The sequence below is a fragment of the Candoia aspera genome, chromosome 7 (assembly GCF_035149785.1).
Source record: "Candoia aspera isolate rCanAsp1 chromosome 7, rCanAsp1.hap2, whole genome shotgun sequence".
NCBI classification, from domain to species: Eukaryota; Metazoa; Chordata; class Lepidosauria; order Squamata; family Boidae; genus Candoia; species Candoia aspera.
In genome coordinates, this window is record NC_086159.1 from 10,099,467 (window position 1) to 10,117,835 (window position 18,369).

The 18,369-nt window shown below is 42.7% G+C and overlaps 1 protein-coding gene across 1 annotated transcript in view; it reads right to left on the reverse strand.

Annotated features, from left to right (window-relative positions):
- The window catches only part of SOX5 (SRY-box transcription factor 5), a 412,396-nt gene that overhangs the window by 44,467 nt on the left and 349,560 nt on the right, over positions 1-18,369 (reverse strand). The window contains exon 10 of the mRNA XM_063308662.1: positions 5,135-5,307. Within this exon, the coding sequence (XP_063164732.1) occupies positions 5,135-5,307 (173 nt within the window). The remainder of the gene's footprint in view (positions 1-5,134; positions 5,308-18,369) is intronic.

Genomic DNA, 18,369 nt, shown 5'->3' on the forward strand with positions numbered 1-18,369 from the left:
TGGGCTGGGCCCAACATCAATCTTGCCAGACTCAGCCAGTTGTGGACCCACCCTTTGCAGTGCCATCCAAAACAAATCCCTGGTGCCCACCTCAGTTTTATCAAAGAGAAAATTATTACTACCACAAGTTAAGAATTTACTTGACTTCTTGTGTTGGGCAGAATTAATCTTCCAACAGATATTCACTGGAATTTATAGATAAGTACACAAATCTATAGGAGAAGCTGGATAGACATTGCTAAGGAGATGGGGGAAGAGACGGAAATCATCTTTTAATGTTCAAAATTTATACTTGGGAAGAAAATCAGAAACAAAAGATTTGCAGTTACTTCTGATCTCCCACAGCATCTGTAACCTTGTTCACCTGAATGCAGTTAAAGTCCTCCATGTAACCATGAATTCTGTCAGAGTACTACGGAGCACTGTAACATATGTTTTCAGCTTTTTTTACACTTATAAATTTGGAAGACTCCATTGATAAGAAACTGAGACCAAGCAAGGGATGCTGAATCCATGGCACAACCCTGGATTTCCGCTAGCTGACTGATTTCCGAGTGAATGTCAAAGGCAGATAACTCTGTGGAGAATGGTAGCAATGGATAGCCCCATTTTTTAAATTTCTCCTGCCTTTTCCGTAGTCTTGTATCCTGTTTGGTCACTTCGATAGGTAGAAAATCAAAAGGAGCCTGGCAGCACCTTTTCTGACCAACGCATGATATTAAAAAACATAAGCTTTTGATATTCGGAAAAACGAAGATGGAAGCCAGTTATACCTGCGAGCACCAAGAATTATGTCCCTCACAAACTGTATCCTTAAAATACAGCTCTGCTATTTCATTGTTAGAATATTTTCAGGATCACTTTTCTTTGTTCCTGGGTGAGAGCCCTCCATTTTCAGTGTTACGAAAGTGGCAACAATAACTCTATTCACATACTCAGCAAGGGGCAGAAAAAGCCATCACTCTGAAACCTCACAAAAGAGCCTCAGAGGAAAATAACATACAGACACAGAGAAACAGAGAGAGAAATTCAGACTCACAGGTAGGTTATCACAGTGCAGAAGACAGTAGAACTATACTTTTATTAGGATTTGCTTGTACTTCAGTCTTTGTTCCCTTCTGTAGCCATAATCTTCAGTGGCAAACTTGGGTGAATGACCATATCTTCCCCAGCTTAGATAATGCATTATTTTTGAGTTAAAAGGATAATTTTAAATCAACTTTCATTTAAGCCTATGGACTTGGCATCTCATAAGCATCAGTTGGCCAATATGAGAAACCAAATGCCAATCTCTATAGAAATCCGGTCAGATCTACCTGGATTTTTCTTGTAGAACCCAGCCAATCTTGCACGGGAGAATGCACAAAGAACACAGGTTAGAATTAAAATGTTCGGAACATATTAAAGATTGTATTCTACATCTGATTTATCACACTCACATGCCTTCCTTCCCCCAAGGATTTTCCCCTTGTGGTGTCACTGTCACCACATGAGGTAGGTTACACTAGAAATTATGACTAGCCCTAGGTTGCTTGATGAGGCTCGTGAGTAACTGGGGATTTGGAATTAGGTGGGCTAGGTACAAGTCTGACATTCTAACTAGTACACCACATGGATTCTGAAATTCAAGAGGAGACCGAGAGAGTAATTATATGGCCTGCTCCTGATTACAATTAGCATGCCTGCTCCAGCCTCCGGTTCCCCAGCAAAGGTACTGTGATTTGTTTATTAGTGTATCTCTCTGTGAATGATAAGACTGGCCATTAAAAGTGCAAATCAGAACTGAGAACTTAGGAAGATCCCTGCTGGATCAATCAAGCATCATTGTAGCCCAGAAGCTCTTTCCCGAAATGACCAGACAGACAGATCTGCAAGCAAAACATGAAGCTCTATCCAAATGAGTAAAATTCAGTGCTATGCTGCAGTGGATTGAAGATTTCATAGTCCTCCCATGACTACTGGCCACCAATAGACTTGATGTATCCTTCAGTCACTTACAGCTAACGGCCATCATCACCTCTTATGGCAGCAATTTCCATAAACAAATTTGTTTGACCAAATCCCTGGCATTTTTCTGAGTCACCTGGCTTGAAAGGTGGCCTCAACACATACACAACAGCATCAATGAGAGGTTAGAATCAGCATCAGAAAACACTTTATCCTACTAGAGAACTTTGAATAATATTTCCAGCTGCAGTTCATCTCCCCAAGATGGGTACACCTCCCACCCACCCAATAAAGCACTTTTTTTTTCATTTGGACCCTGATACTTCAAAGATCATCCAAGTATAATATGCATCAATAGCATGGATCTAAGAATTAAATCAACTTCTTATTAGTCCCACTGCACCCAAAAGGACCTTAATAAATTTAATTCTTGACTATCTGAGGGTAGATTTTTTTTTTAAAAAGGCAAGGATGCAGAAGATAAAGCCCCTTAAATATATTTTGTTAACTATAATATCAGCCACTCAGATTGCCCCTTCTGCTATTTCTCAGATGACTTCAGAGCAACAGATCTGATTCTTAGGCTTCAGCCCTGTGAGTTAGGGAATAGGGCTATGATGCCCTTTTATCTGATTTCCCAAAAGTGCTTTAGAGCACATGTGACTGTAAAGGTAACCCTTGTGTTCAACACTTTAAAGCAGGTGTGCCCTTTCCTGGGACCTACTGAAGAAGTCTCCAGAAGCGCTTTTTGGAGATTAAATCAAAAGGTTGCACTGCCCTGCTTGGAACACTTGAGAAAGGCTAGCTAGATCAATTTCACCCAGAGTGAAAGCTTGATCATGAGCTTGGTTTAGACATTATTAATGTCTAGTATGGGGTGGGGCATTCAATAGGGAAAACAATACCTTTTTTTTCCCCCTATAAGGTAGGCCTGATTCAGATCTATCCTGATCTAGAGGTTGCAAGTATGGTTGCAAGTACTGACTTTAATCTTTAATCTTTTAAACAGTAGTTCCAGAAGGGAACAGAGAAAAGGAGTGGTACCAAGCAGGAAAGGAATGTAACTGTTTACTTCTCTGCTGTATGCTGGTTTAAAATCATTCCCAAAGAAGCTACTACAAGCTCTGTGCTTGGAAGCTTTTGGTGATAACCGTAAAACTCCTTTCCACTTAGCTCAAAGTGGAATTGAGAAGGAACTGCTCTAAATCAGGATAGATCTGAATCAGGCCTACCTTATAGGGGAAAAAAAAAAGGTATTGTTTTCCCTATTGGATGCCCCACCCCACACTAGCAGCAGCTATTAAACCATATAAACTGCACATGTTGTCTGTAGCCTGAACCATTTCTGGTCTGACCCAAAGCCTCTTTGTTCAAACAACAACTCCTGCTTATCAGTGTATAGACAGTATTTCGGATTATTGCCAACAACACTGTCTATTGTAGCTCCTGTCACTGACTCAATAGTTCTTGCCAGGGAATGTGGCATTCTTCCCATCCTTTACATAAAAAAAGCAACTTGCATATTGTTTATAATCCTGATTGCTTAATTGAAGGTGAGGCAATGGGCCCAGGTCTTACTAGGCTTCCTAGACATTCAGTTAATCTTGGACACGCGAACTAAACATTAGATACTGGAACTCTAAAGCTGCAATTGGTGAAGTTGTAATCTTGCATCCTTCTTACTACAATTGCTGCTGCTACGACAGCTACCACTGTGATTATTCCTAATATTATTGATGATATCAGCACTATCAAAGCACCATTTCTAAGGTTGTTACTCTAATTAACACAGTCATTAATTCCTGTGTTATTCTTTCTATGAACTGAGCAGTGAGGAATTTTGGAGAAAGGGACATGAAAAAGGAGTGTGTGCATTTGTGTGTGTTTGTTTTTTTACTTTCTCCCTGAATATCCAGGACAGATCAGATAGGAAAACTTTTATATCTTGAGGCACACATCCCCAAACCTAAATTCCCATCCTGTTCCTGGCTACTTCACAGCTGCTTTCATACAACACACTAAATCCTAAACCCAGATTAATGAATAAACCAGGAATTCTCAAACTGTGAGTCGTGACCTCCCAGGTCATGAGCAACTTAGGGCGTGGGTGTGGTCACTTTTATTTTTTAAATGTAATTGCACTTATAGAGGCAACACTTAAATGCTGCCAAAACTCATACTAGGATTTGCTCTGCACTTTGCTTGTACAAGTCCTCAAAGTCTGCAAACCCTTGATGAACATTTATTTATTGGAAGTAAGTGGTATATTTATTCATTCCCAACTCTAGTCCCAATAAAATCATTAGCTTTACTCATCAGGGGAAAGGTCACACAAATTTGCCTATCCTGTTAGGGAGTCACAAGCATGCAATGTTTGAGCATCCCAGTATTTTTTTTTTAAAGAATCACATTATGGCTTACTGTGATGGCTTAGTTCCAAACTACCTAACCATATGTTAGTCCAGTCTCCTATCTTGTAGGTACTCAGATATTTTGAACAGGCTCAATGTTTTATCTCATTCTTCCCCCAGTATTATTTTTTTCTCAACTGATATATTAATTCTGGAAACTCACAGGTCCTATGACTCTGAGTAATAGGCTCCATTGTGAAACGCTTTTACTATTAAAAGGTCTTTTTTTTCCCCCTAACATTCAATTTAAATCTATTGTATTGTATCTTAAATCCATTTTTCTATATCCTGCACACCCAAATGAGGAAAACGTTCTTTTCTGTGACATCTTTCTTTAGCATGTTCTCCTTGACAAATAACTTTAACTGCATCCACTTTGGGGAGTATGAACCTGACACACACAACATTTTAAAGATGTTGATGCTACTGGACATTGAAAAGTGTAATGTGTGAATGTGGCCAACTATTTGCGAACACTTGAATATACCTCATTGAATATACATCTGGGGGCTATTCCAAGTGTTCAGTTGCATATCAGACAACATGGACCCAGGAAAACACTAGAGAAAGACATCCATTGTTATCCCTAGATTTGTATCCAGTCCAGTGAGGCTGAGGCTGTAATTTACTACTATAATATTTAGCCAGAGCTATTTGAAAAGTTTTAGAAGGTGCCCTTTTCCTCCACATTTCAAAAGCCAAAGCTGAACTTCGACTGAGGAGCCACAACATTACGACTGGAGTTCAAGGATCCAATCAGGGCCTTGGAAACTCACCTTATCTGTCCTGCAGTTGTTTAAACCTAAATTGTTTGCAACGGCAACTTTTCCATCCAGCACCTGTTGTTCTCGCCGTAGCTGTTCTTTCATCTGCCGGGCCTCCTGGATTGCCTTGGTAACAGCATCGTGATCATTTAAGTAACCTGATGATGTGATGGAGGAAAGGATATCTAGGAAGAAGGTAGAAGGGAAAGGGGGCACAAACAGAAATATGATTACCATCAAAACATCCAAATGTTTTCTCTAGCAGCATCTGGGCACACTGAAAATTATGAGAGGTCAATCTTCTTGTTTATTTTAACATGAAAATACTGAAACAAACGAAGGAGTGAATGATTGATTGATTGATATAACAACAATGGAATTATCTACTCACTTATTTGAGAGTAAACCCCAATGAACTCAGTGGCAGAAAATTGTATGGCTGGTATTATTTGGAAACTATTTTGAGGATGTGAAATGAATGAATGAATAAATCCTTGACAAAGAAGTCAAGAAAATGGCCTATTTCTCCTCTCTCCCTTGCACGCAAATATGCACCTATACTTTTGTATTAAAAAAAATAACCAATGATTCCTGGAAGGTGTGCAAAATGTTCTGTCACCAGATGTTCTGATCCTGGAATGGACTGTTCTGCATTTTCAGAAGAGGTCCATGATATGCCAGTTTTGAGTATGGATCACTTCCAGAAAGTTTGAATTGGCTTGTTCCAGAATTAGAATACTACATAGCAGGACATTTTCACACTTCTCCTGAAGACCATATTAGATACTGAATTTCTCTGATTTTGGCTGTAAGCCTTTACTATTCCTACCTTACCTACAGCTAGATAATCTGCTTAGCGACTAAACGATTGACGAATCTGAGTGACTTAAAGACTAACGTTTTCATTACAGACTAGACTTTCATGAACAAAAGTCTCACTTTAGCAGGTGTGCTTAGCGTTAATTCAGAAGAAATGCTTCACAAAGAAATAAATTTATTAGGAATTAAGAAATTAAATTTAAAGAAATAAGAAATTCAAGAAATAAAGATTCATTTAAAAAGTGGAGACAAATAGCAATGAAATACCCCCCCCAAAAAACCCCAGAAAACCCCAGACCCCAAAATCATGGTGTTATGGAATAAAAGAACTGAACTGGGATTTGAATAAAGAAGTGCTTGCAGGAATGGGTGTGAAATGGATTCCCTTCTCATCTTGATGCTCATTTACACTTTCAAATGTGTATCTAAATCACAACACATTTACATGCCAAAAACCAGAGTCTGCTGGACAAAAAAAAAAGTGCATATAAAAAAACTGTAAAAGGAAATCAATGGTCTCTCAGCCCAACTCACCTCACAGGGTTGTTGTGGGGAAAATAGGAGGGGGAAGGAGTAATAGGTATGTTCGCCGCCTTGAGTTATTTATAAAAATAATAAAGGCGGGATAGAACATAAATAAACAAACAAATAAATAAATTTTACAGGAAATCAACATATACACGTGCACACGCATGCACAGACATACATACATACACACACATAGGTTTCATGCAAGTTTTTTGTTTGTTTGCAAACTGAAAAAAATAAGAATACGAAACAAATATACAGATGAAAAATGAGAAACGGAGGGAAGCCAGGCTCATCCTTAGCTGTGTTTGTGTGTATGTGGCTGGATTCAGAAATTGGGCTAAGCCGCAGGATAGTTTGTTTATGGCTTAGGAAGTTGTGTGAATCAACTCACTGTGGTTGATTCAACAAGCCACACTGAAACCACGGCTTAGCAAGCGTTTCCCATCTCCTTTTCCCTGATGACACAGGGCTTTGTCAGAAAGACTGAAAAACTTCTGCGTCTTAGAAAACAAGCCTTGTTCATCACTTCATATCTCAGAAGGATTTGCTTGGCTACTTTTCCAAAATTTATGATGGATTAAATGGACCTTAATCCCACGAATCCATTTATTTATTGAAGTCCCAATTTATGATTTGGAGAATTTTCAAGGCTGTCTGCATGAAGCCACGTAAACAACAATGTTGTTGTTGTTGTTGTTGTTGCTGCTGTTTTTAAAAGCAGCAAGTTCAGCACACAAACCTTGAACTTGTAGAAACATTCAGGCTTTTTGTTTGAAGTTCCTTAACCTGGAGGCCTAATGAGCAAATGGAGAACAATGTTCTGCCAAGAACATCTGCAAGGCAGGTAAAAAAAGTCAAGGTTGTGGCTGCCAAGTTGACTTCTTTGTCACCCTCCCCTCCCCTCCCCACCCTGCGGGACAGCCCTGGTGACAACATTTCCTTAGGAAAGTCTCCCTTGAGTTGGATTTGGTTTGGGCGATTTGGTGGAGATATTGTTTCTTTGACCACAGTATGCAAGCCTAGTGCTGCAAGTATGGGTCAGGTCTGACCCTGCTCCTCCTATAGCAATCGGTCCTTATGCTTTCTCTTGCTCTGCAATTCAGCTTATACAGGTAATCCTTGGTTAACAACAGGAATTGGACTGAAATTTCTGTCACTAAGTGATGTGGTCCTAAGGTGCCAAGTCACGTGACTGCATAGCTTAGTGACAGCAATCCTGGCAGTCCTCCTTGCCGCCGTTAACTGAATCTCACCGGTCGTTAGGTGAGGATCCACCCAAATCCAAGCCATTCTGGGCTGGATCCCTCCCAGCACCGAGTCCTGGGGAGGTAAGGGACGCCCCCCCTGCCTCCTCTGGAACTCCCCCCACCCACCTATTTCGCTCCCCCAGTCTCTGCCCTTCTGGTTGCCCTGCATAGTGTCACTCCTCAGCGGCAGTGGCGGTACAGAGGCTGGAGTAGAGGCCCACGGTCTTCAGTCGTCTCAGGCAGCCCCCCCCCCAGACCTCTAATTCAGCTCAAGCCCCACACCATGGCCAGGGCCCCCCACACGCCACAGCGCAAAGCCCCAGCCGACCCCGCTGGCTGATCTCTGCTGTGTTCTTCCTCCCACTACTGACAAGGCACGTCCGGCCTGGCCCCATGTGAGGAAGCTGCCGGCCGCGCCAGGCCTTCTTCCCGAGGCTGCACACGCCTCTCTCCAAATGGTGTGCTGCCTTCTTGCAATTCCTGCAGAGCGCAGGGGCTTTGTGCTGGGGTGGCTGGCTGCTGCGCGGGCCTTGAGGCAGCACTCGTTGCTGGTGCTGGGGCTGAAGTAGAGGCCTGGGCTTAGCGGTGGCTGGCTGAGACCACTGAAGGCCCCAGTCCTCTACTTCAGCCCAGCACCACCAGCCGAGTGCTGCTATGCAGGGTGGCCAAAAGGGCACAGATGGGGGGGGGGATAGGCGGGTAGGGGGAATTGAAGCGCCCCTGTGGTCATAAATGTGGGCAGGCTGCCATGAGCCTGAATTTTGATCACGTGACCACGGGGGCTCTGCAACGGCCATAACTTTGGGGACCAGGCATAAGTACCACTCATGCAGCGCCACCATAACTCTGAGCGGTCGCTGAACGAATGGTTATTAACTGAGGACTACCTGTAAGTCCTTTGAGCAGGAAAGCAACATTCATCACAGCATTGATGCAGCTCTAAATTAACTAAAATAAATTCTGGAAACACATTTCCCTGAATACATTGGGCAGGTTTATTAATTTTGTCCATGCAGGGGAGGAAGTATAGAATGAAAATATGTGACAATGCTCCCTTAAACCTCAGATATACCTTAACAAAGCACAGGTGGTGATCCTCGGCTACGAGATGGACGATAAAACTCTGCCACTGAATGTCATCCTCTGATACTTTAATGCACATGCTCTTCGGTAACATGCAAGGAGCCCAGAATTTAGACTTGATTCTCAATCTGCTAAGGCTTTACAGAATGCTCACTTCTTGATACAGTTCACACATATACACTCACACTCTTCTCTCTCACACACACATGCACCCACAAGGCCCGGCATGCTAGTTTATAGCTTCGGTTGGAGCTGAAACGCTTCACTTTCAAAATGTTACCAGCTTTTATTCAAATGCTCTTTTGTTTCAAATCTACCCTGCGGGGGTCCCTCCGCTTTATCAATAGATGCAGTCGGATCTGCATGTGTGCAAGGCTGCTAGGGATAAAAACTTAAAAACTTCATACTCTAGGATCTATGTATGTGCAATGGGTTGGGAGTTAATATTGGCCATTTTATTATTCACACAACCTCCTTTTCCATCCTTTTTAAACTACAGCTTCTCCCTTCCCTTCCTTCCCTTCCCTTCCTTTTTTTTTCCTTTTAAAGCCCTGAAAACTGTAATATGAAATTGACTGGAAAAGAGGCTTCTGTTTGTGACATGAGGCTAAATCTAACCAGATCCATTGGTGAATTGTAACAGATGGTGGGGCTGCGAGACAGAAGGCTGCCACTAATCACAGGCAAAATGACCGGCTTGCCTCAACATGTTCCATAGATTCCAGCAAACTTTACGCCCTAATCCATTTTTAGAACAAAAAACATCTGGGCCATAAATCCTCTAATCTGCCAAAACATGCTATTAAATCCCATGATTTGTTGAAAAACACCAAGATTAAAGAAAGGAAATATAAAATGGCTAACTGCCGTGTTAGGGAAGTGTTATTAATACTCTTTTGTTTTGTCTCAATTATGAATGTTGTGTTCCTAAAGAGCCTTGTCTAATCATGTCAGATTACACATCCTTGTTGCATTGCTTGCGCCTTCTATCTGATCCGCTGCTTGCCAAAGAACGCACAACACTGTCTCCTTGCACGCTGCTTTGAAACCTTATGGGGGGAGAGAGGAACTGGTGTCAGATTGGTTCAGACTAACATGGCTAGAATCTTTGGATTGCTGCCACTGTGTGCGCATGGTTCCCCCCCCCCCCAAATGTTTTTTAAAATCGTTTTGGAAGCTTTGGAGTTGGCAAGTCTAGCTTCCTTTAGAAACTGAAACCAAGGATTTTGGGAACCCTCCAATTTCTGTGGGAGGAGGAAGTCGTTACAGTCCTTTTATGCATTACAAAGAATGAGGTGTTCGGTCCTAGTTTGGCCTGGACCTGCAGTTAAAGCAGGTGATGCTATTCTGATTGCATGCATCCTTTTTGCAATTGTTCAGTCTTGGAGACTGCCTGGACAAGTCCCTGCAGTTTTCTTGATGAAGTTTTTCAGAAGTGATTTGCCATTGCCGCCTTCCTAGGGCTGAGAAAAAGTGGCTGGCCCAAGGTCCCCCAGCTGGCTTTGTGCCTAAGGCAGGACTAGAACTCACAGTCTCCTGGTTTCTAGCCTGGTGCCTTAACCACTACACCAAACTGGCTCTCATGCATCCTTAGATTAAAGCAAAAACTAGAAAACGCACCTACCTGTAAATGCAAGAATAACCCTTTGGACAGTAATGTCCTATTCAGCCTGTTCCCTGAGAAGCTAGTTTTCTATCCTCATGTACACTCAACCTAGACCAAGGATGAGCAGACTAATATAGGCCTGCTCCCTTTATTAATCTCCAGGGACTGTACAATCTCTGCAACACATGAAAAAAAAGGACGCTGCTTCAGTAATGCAGGTGTGGCCACCATCTTGACTTTTTTGACTGTCCCGCAGATGCCTTTTGGGGACAGATTTCCGTAGGGGGGAAAAAAACCCCACAGAAAAATTCACTACTCAAGAAGGCAAGTAAGGGCTGCTTTAATCATCTAAAACGCACGACAGGATGCAGGTAGTCTCCTGATTCACTTGAGCTCTGAAGAAGCTTGATGTTTTGCTTATATTTTATTTATTTATTATTTTTATTTATTTATTATTCAAATTTAATTACCGCCCATCTCCCCCAAAAGAGGGACTTTTGGGACTTTACATGCTTTCTTGTTGAGAACTCAGTGCTGATGCAAACACACTGGGTGTTTTGAACCTTTTTGAAAAAAGAAAGAGATGCCTTTTGTCATCTCCCACATTTTAGAAAAGAAGGACCAACGTCACCTGCCTTGCCCCTGGATTTTTTAAGGAATGCATGCTAGCCAAACTTGGCTAACACTGGAACTAGGCACAAAGACCTTTGCAAATCTCCACTTAATTTGTGGGCAGAGAAAGTGGATGGATGATTTCTCTGAATTGCTCCAAGGGAAAGAAAAATTCTCCAACAAGTTCTTAAGGGCAGGACCTCCCGTTGGTAGGGACAGTGGCAGTGGTCACTGCCACTGTGCTATCATGACGAGAGCCTGTCCCTTTTGTACATGTGCCGGGACATTGCTTGCATGCATGGAAAGGGTGGAACTTGCAGCACAATGGTATAATGCTGCTTTTGTCATTCTGACAACAGGAAGAACCTGTGGGTGTCTGTGGTCCCCCTGTGGATGTCCCAGTGTCTTCCCTTGAGCTAACTGGAATGTGGAAAACCCAAAAGGCTACAAACCATTGGAAAAATGGGTGTGTCTTTATACACAGCCTTTGGCTACTTTATCATTAAATAAATGCAAGAATGCATGAGGATTTCTCCAACATTCTCTTCTGCTTTGAAACAGTTTTGAAAGCAAATGCCTTTCACCAAATTGAAGGAGGACTGATAGAATTGCTCTGCCTGGTGTTAATGAAAAGCAAAAGGGGACATTTGGAACACCTTGAAATGTCTGCGTAGCATGAACCCTGCAGGATGTGGAGATCCTCAAACCATCTATGAGATGGATTGAGGATCTCCACATCCTGCAGGGTTCATGCTACACATAATGTCATAGATTATGTTAAGGGAAAGATGCATCCAAGCCAGTTTAGGGCTTTACAAATTTCATTCTCCATCAGGTCTGTAACATCAAGAAATGGCTAATGAGCTCATTATCAGAACTAAAAAAAAATGACCCAGAGGATCATGTGACAGATTTTATTTACAGGTGAGAGGTCCAACATTAGAATGTTTGATTGCAATATCTTCCCACCCAGAAAAGTAGAATGTCATATAAAAGGCTTCAGATCTAGCTGTTGCCTCAATATGCCTGTCTTTTCAAGGAGAGATTTGTTTTCCTCTTTTTTTAAAAAAATCAGGACAATATTTAATCCCTCGCTGCCCAAGGTGCTATTTAAAATGATACTACCTGGCACCCTTTGCTGATTGTGTAATCTTGTGCTTGCACACAGCATATCCAACAATCTCCCCAGCGCAATTGCCAATGGACATAGACATAATGGAATCAGTTCTCCCACCAGCAAACAAGGTGACTTCCGCAGTGATGTTATGCCTGAAAAATCCAAGCAGCTAACCAGGTGCTACCCACAAATGCAGGCGTGGTGTTCAGAATCTGTATTATCTGCTCTTTCCAGGAATGTCTGCCTAAGAACAAGAAGCCTACTCCAGATTATTTGTGTGGATTTCTCCTCCAAACATCAATATCTTTGAGAAAGCTTTGCGTGGTAGGAAGGAAGGAAGGAAGGAAGGAAGGAAGGAAGGAAGGAAGGAAGGAAGGAAGGAAGGAAGGAAGGAAGGAAGGAAGGAGGGAGGGAGGGAGGGAGGGAGGGAGGGAGGGAGGGAGGGAGGGAGGGAGGGAGGGAAGGAAGGAAGGAAGGAAGGAAGGAAGGAAGGAAGGAAGGAAGGAAGGAAGGAAGGAAGGAAGGAAGGAAGGAAGGAAGGAAGACAGACACCCCATATGTTTTTCAGAAGCTGCTAAGATGCTAGTGGGCAGGGAATTAATATACTTGCCCACTAGAATGTAATCTTCTTTGGGGTAGAGGATATGCTTGCTCGGGTTGGTGGCAAAATGTTGATGGACAAATGGAACTGCTTATTGCATAGTTGGAAAATAGAATAAACAAACAGACAAATCATTGCAATGGCCAAGCTGTGTTTATGACTGAAGAAAATAACCGTGAAACGTCAGCACCAGCATGTTAGATTTGGCCTGGAAAACACTAAGCAGATCCCATTTTCCTTCAATGGGGGCTGATACACCTGTTTAAGGGAAAGATCATGGTTTGGAGGGGAGGATCAGAAGGAACTTTCCCCCTGTTCTCTGCTTATACCCTGCAAGCCTCCAGTCTGCTCTAGTTCCAGACCCAGATCCATGTTTGCAGGATGATGGAGAGGGTTTCCAGCAAGGTGGTTTGGTGCCCTCCCCTCAACAGCTGCTTCTTTCTTAAAACCTGCACTGAGTTCCTTGATGATTTGCAGCTAAACAAGTAATTCTGTACAGCAGCACAGGTCCTGAGGTGTTGTTCATCTCTAAGAATTAAGGCTGCGGTAATACCCACAGCCATTTTGATTGACTGACTGATTATGTGCCATCAGGCAGGTGCTGGCTCTTCCCTATATCACTATTTAGTGCTACATAGAAAAACCCTGTAGCATTTTTCTATCAGTTCTTGTTCAGTTTGATAAAAGAGAATTTACTGTACAAATCCTTTAAAAAAGAAGATACTATGGGTGGAATTCTCATGGGTGGAGTGTGGTGCTCCTGCACTTATTTAGAGTCCCAGTAGGCAAGATGTATACGTGGATGGTCTGACTTCCATTGTACAATCTTCCCTCTGATGTTCTGCAGCTTCCCTCACTTCTATTTCTCAAGCTCAAAAGGAGGTCCCATGGGTCTTCTTCTAACCGAGAAGGATGGGCAGCCAAGGAGGCTTCAGGGTGATGTAGAGATGTTCTAATAGAAAAATAAAATCAGTGGCACCTTGTGGCATCTCCAACAATAAAGTAAGCTCAAGAACATCACCAAGAGGTGATGTTTACAAGGGATGTTCCCCTTTCCATCCACTGCAGCCACATGCAACCATACTGGAAAAAAATATTGGGATTATGACCATCCAGAGGGAATGATCAAGAAAGTTCAAATGGTGGTCATGATGGCATTCTTGAAGCCCTGCCCTTTTGTGCATGTGTCAACACAGCATGCACATACAAAAGGGCATGGCTTTCATCTCATGGTCTCAGCTGCCATCTTGACTTTTCTGAACCCTCCCCCCTTGCAGTCATTGCTGATTGGAATATTGCCAGTATATAGTAAAGGGATACCCGTGCCTTAGTTTGGTGACTATAGTACTTTGTATGAAGGCCCACAGACTGTCTTCTTTTGTTAAGTTGTCCACCCAAGTTGAATTTAATAACAGTTAAGGGAGAGCAGGGACATACAGATAACCTAGTCAGTTTTTCTCATCAGGACCAGTTGTCCTGGCTGCAGTCACAGAATACGTAACCTGGTGATTGAAGTAACACATTTTCTGGATTGACAGAAAACCAACTAGAAAACCAACTAACAAGATAGGCTAACCCTGCCCCCTCCACAGGCTAACCACTGTTAATCAGCTTTGCACGTTGTGCAAACTCATCTGTTGGTCTTTGGCTTGTTAAGCAGGTCATGCAAAAACAGCCACCGTGATTCTCTTTGAATTATTGCCATCATTTCTAGATTTGCTTTTCTAGCCCATGCAATGCCTTCTTGTTCTTCTTTGGATAGTCTATAAGTAGCCAGTATTGGACAAGAGCAGTAGGCAAGAATCAGACTTCTATCATCAGCTATTAACTATAATCCCAAAGTAGCTACCAGTAAGAAGAAACTGGTAGCTACTTCTTACTGGTAGCTACTTTGGTAAGTGTCTGTATGGAGGGGCGGGGGGAAGTGTGCAGACTCCATTATCCTAGACAGCATGCACAGTGATCCACCCTATATAACCCCAAAAAGTCCTTTTCTATATCTGTCTTGTAAAGATATATGGTGATGAAGTCTATGTCATTAACAATAACTTAAGTATGTTATCTTTTGGTCCACAGTTTCCCATGGTTTATTAATGGTATAACACATTAATTCTCCTTACAAGAGTGACCTTTACAACTCCAGTCATCCTCACAGCTTTTATCCAATTACATTATCACTCATTACAGGTACAGCCTTTCAGAATCTACATTTCAGTGAAAGGGGAGGAAGAAAACGGCAAGGATTCCAAATGCAGGCAAAGAAACAAGGAAGCCAGAAAGAGAAGATTTTATCTAGAAAATTATGAAGCTTCTTAGAGTGGTCTTCTCATTTATTCATGGAAGTCCTGGGGATCAGTGGCTATTGGCCTTGATGGCAGTGGGACTGCCTCTGAAGGCCACCTGCTGGGAGACTAGAGGGCTTCCTTGTGCAGTTGGTTGGCCACTGTGAGAACAGATTGCTGGGCTAGATGGGCCAGGGGTCCGATCCAGCAGGGCACTGCTCATGTTCTTATCCTCTAGAGTGTGGTTCACAAGTTGCATCAAACACTCTCTCACACTCTCTTATGTATGCAAGGGATGCCTGGAGACATTTGCATGCACCCAAGTCCCAGCCCTTGCACCAGGCTAGGGAACCATCTGGGGAGATCTAGGGGGATCTTTGCACAGCTTCATCTTGTGTGCCAATTGTGCACATTCCCCGACCAGCTCATGGTTGCTCATGCCCTAATTATTTCTTGTTTGGACTAGTGCAATGCACTCTGCATGGGACTGCCCTTGAAGGCCACCCAGAGACTTCAACTGGCCCAGAATGCAGCAGCGCACACAGTTCTGGGCACCCCATAGTTTGCCCATGTTTCACGGCATGGGCTGTGTGAGTTGCACTGGCTCCCAGTTTCTTTCCTGGTGCAATTCAAGGTGCTCCCCTTTAAAGCCCAGTATGGCATGGGGTCAGGTTATCTTTGGACCGCCTCTCCCTGAGGACATCTACCTGTCTCATTAGATTGGATACAGTGGCTTGGCCAGGTCCCCTCTCTTAAATGTTGACATCTGGTGAGACCTAGGAAGCAATCCTTTTCTTTAGCTGTCCTTACCTTGTGAAACAGTCTCTCTGCTGTGGTAAGGAGGACCTTATCAGTCTTGCTTTTCAGAAAGCCATTAAGCTTTTCCCACAAGCACTGGGTCGGGAAAGGAGGTGAGCCCAAGATTTGTGTTTCTGCGAGGACAGTGTTATTGTGTTTGGTGAGGTGTAGGTGAGGAGTCTTTTTAATCATGTGCATTTTATTATTTGTATATCTGTCTGTTAGCCACTTAGGGCTATTCTGTATAATTTGGGTGGCCATATATATTTTCTAATAAATAGATTAATACATTTTTAGGAAATCTCTTGAGAGCTCTCACAAAATGGCTGTGATCAGCAGGGGAAATTATACACTTACAAAACGACTTTCACTGGTTTTGGCTGGTCACAAAACACCATCTACTAGAAGCAGTCTGGTGGAAACCCAGTAACAGATGGGGTGAGCAGTGACGTGTGCATGATGTGCATGTCCACACACATGTTGAACAGCTGCATCCTGGGGCAACATTTTATCTATTCCTCTTGTACCAGAATATCACTACTGTGCTTTATTAAGACTTCTTTTCTGAAGTTTATAGAAGTTTGAGAAGATATTATAATCTTATACTTTCCCCCCACTGTCTTAATAATCTGCCCCATCTGTTTAGGTTAAGGTATATTTTCCTCTATGCACATTTTGTTTACTAAGAATCCTGCAGGAATACAGTGTAAGATTTGACTTGTTTCCTACAAAATGAACTTACTAGCTGAATGCTACAGCAGAAAAAGAGTGTCATCTTGCAAAGAACTGGTTCTCTAACGAAGGTTTAAGAGGGGACGGGTTGGATCTGGTTAGTAATTGGAGGGGAGACTGCCAGCAAATCCTAGGGAATTATAAGTTATAAGGAAATTGAAGAAGAAGAAGAAGAAGAAGAAGAAGAAGAAGAAGAGGAGGAGGAGGGGGAGGGGGGAGGGGGAGGGGAGGAGGGGGAGGGGAGCCGGAAGAGGAGGAGGCAATGGCAGGCCATTTCCATACAGTCGTCAAGAAAGCTGCACGGTTGAGTTCAACTAGAAGACATTTTTTATTTAATTCTACCACTCTCTATAGTACATCAGTATATTCTGTACAAGATCAGCTTATCTTTTCCCTTTTTATAGGCAGTGGGCATATTTCCAAACAAAGCTGTGGGCTGTATGTTCTAAGAGTGTCTATCAGGCCTATGAGACTCAGAGGCATTCTAGGAAATGAAAATATACTAGAAAAGGAAATTCTGCTTTTCAGCACACCAGCTTCCCATTTATTTATGGCATTTGTAAACCACTTCAATCATACGGACACTATGAAGTAGACAAGTCCAAAAGCCACACAACCTTGGTATGCCCCTGGGTACCCTCTCTGTAATGCAGCCTGCACTGGTTGCCAATGGGCTTCCAGATGCAAGTCAAGATGCTGGGATCATCTATAAAGCTCTACTGGCACAGGGCCTGGATGTTTGCAAGTTTTGGATCCTCTCCACCAGGATCTGAAAGGGTTGGCACATTCTGGATCCCATCAATAAAGATATGTCATGTTATGAGACCCAGGACCTGTGTTTTCTCTGTTGTTACATCTGCCCTGTGGAACAGCATTCCCCGCCCCTCCTCAGATCCTGACACCCCCAAACTTCTAGGTCTTTTTTAGAGCCTAGAAGGCCTGTTTTGATCTTCCAGGCTAGGTTGTTGTATGAACCTAACTAAGTGTGTTCTTGGAGTTAATTGTCCGTGGCAATTTTATTGTTCTGACAATTTGTATTTTGATCTTTTTAAACCTATGGAAGCCACCCACAGTTGTGTGGTGAGTGGGTGGCCTTAAACATAAAATGGGTGAATAAATAAATTTATGTAATAATTACCATAATTTCGAAACAACTACAAAGCAATCCAATCTCCCAAGCCTTCTGGAACAGCCATGTTTATATGCACCTCTGGGAAGCTATGAGGTCCATCCTTGCCTCGGGGAGCAAGACTTTCCAAAGATGAGGAGCCCCCACAGAGAATTATTTTTAATTCAAATAAATTCTTTGAAAATGGCAAGTGAAGCAGGGTTCTGGTATCCACAAGTCTACTGATGCTAGGATGACTTAGGAACAGACTCTTTGGATACAAAGGTTCTTGCATGTTCCTTCAGATCTTGATACCCCGTTGACCCTGTTCTGCCCTCTGAAATAAGGCAGGATATTAGAAGCAATGAGATAAGGCTTTTTCAACTCCAATGTGACTTTGGTGTGCATATTTGCTGCACTTTTTCTACTTACTGTCCATGGAGAAGAGTAGAGATAGTTTTGAAACTTTGGGACAATGCCACTCTCTCCCACCAATCCAATTTTAAGGCATCCCTTTTCACCCATCCCTTTTCTAGTTGTAGTCCCAAGTGTTCCATGGACATTTTTGGCTCAGCCCAACAGACTCACTTGTTCTTTTCTGAACAGAGTAGGAAGGGCTAATCTCACTCACAGGTTTCTTTGCCTGGGGATAGGCCTAACTCAGGGACAGGAGATGTTCCAGCAGTCCACCTCCCTCCCAACCTTCTAGAG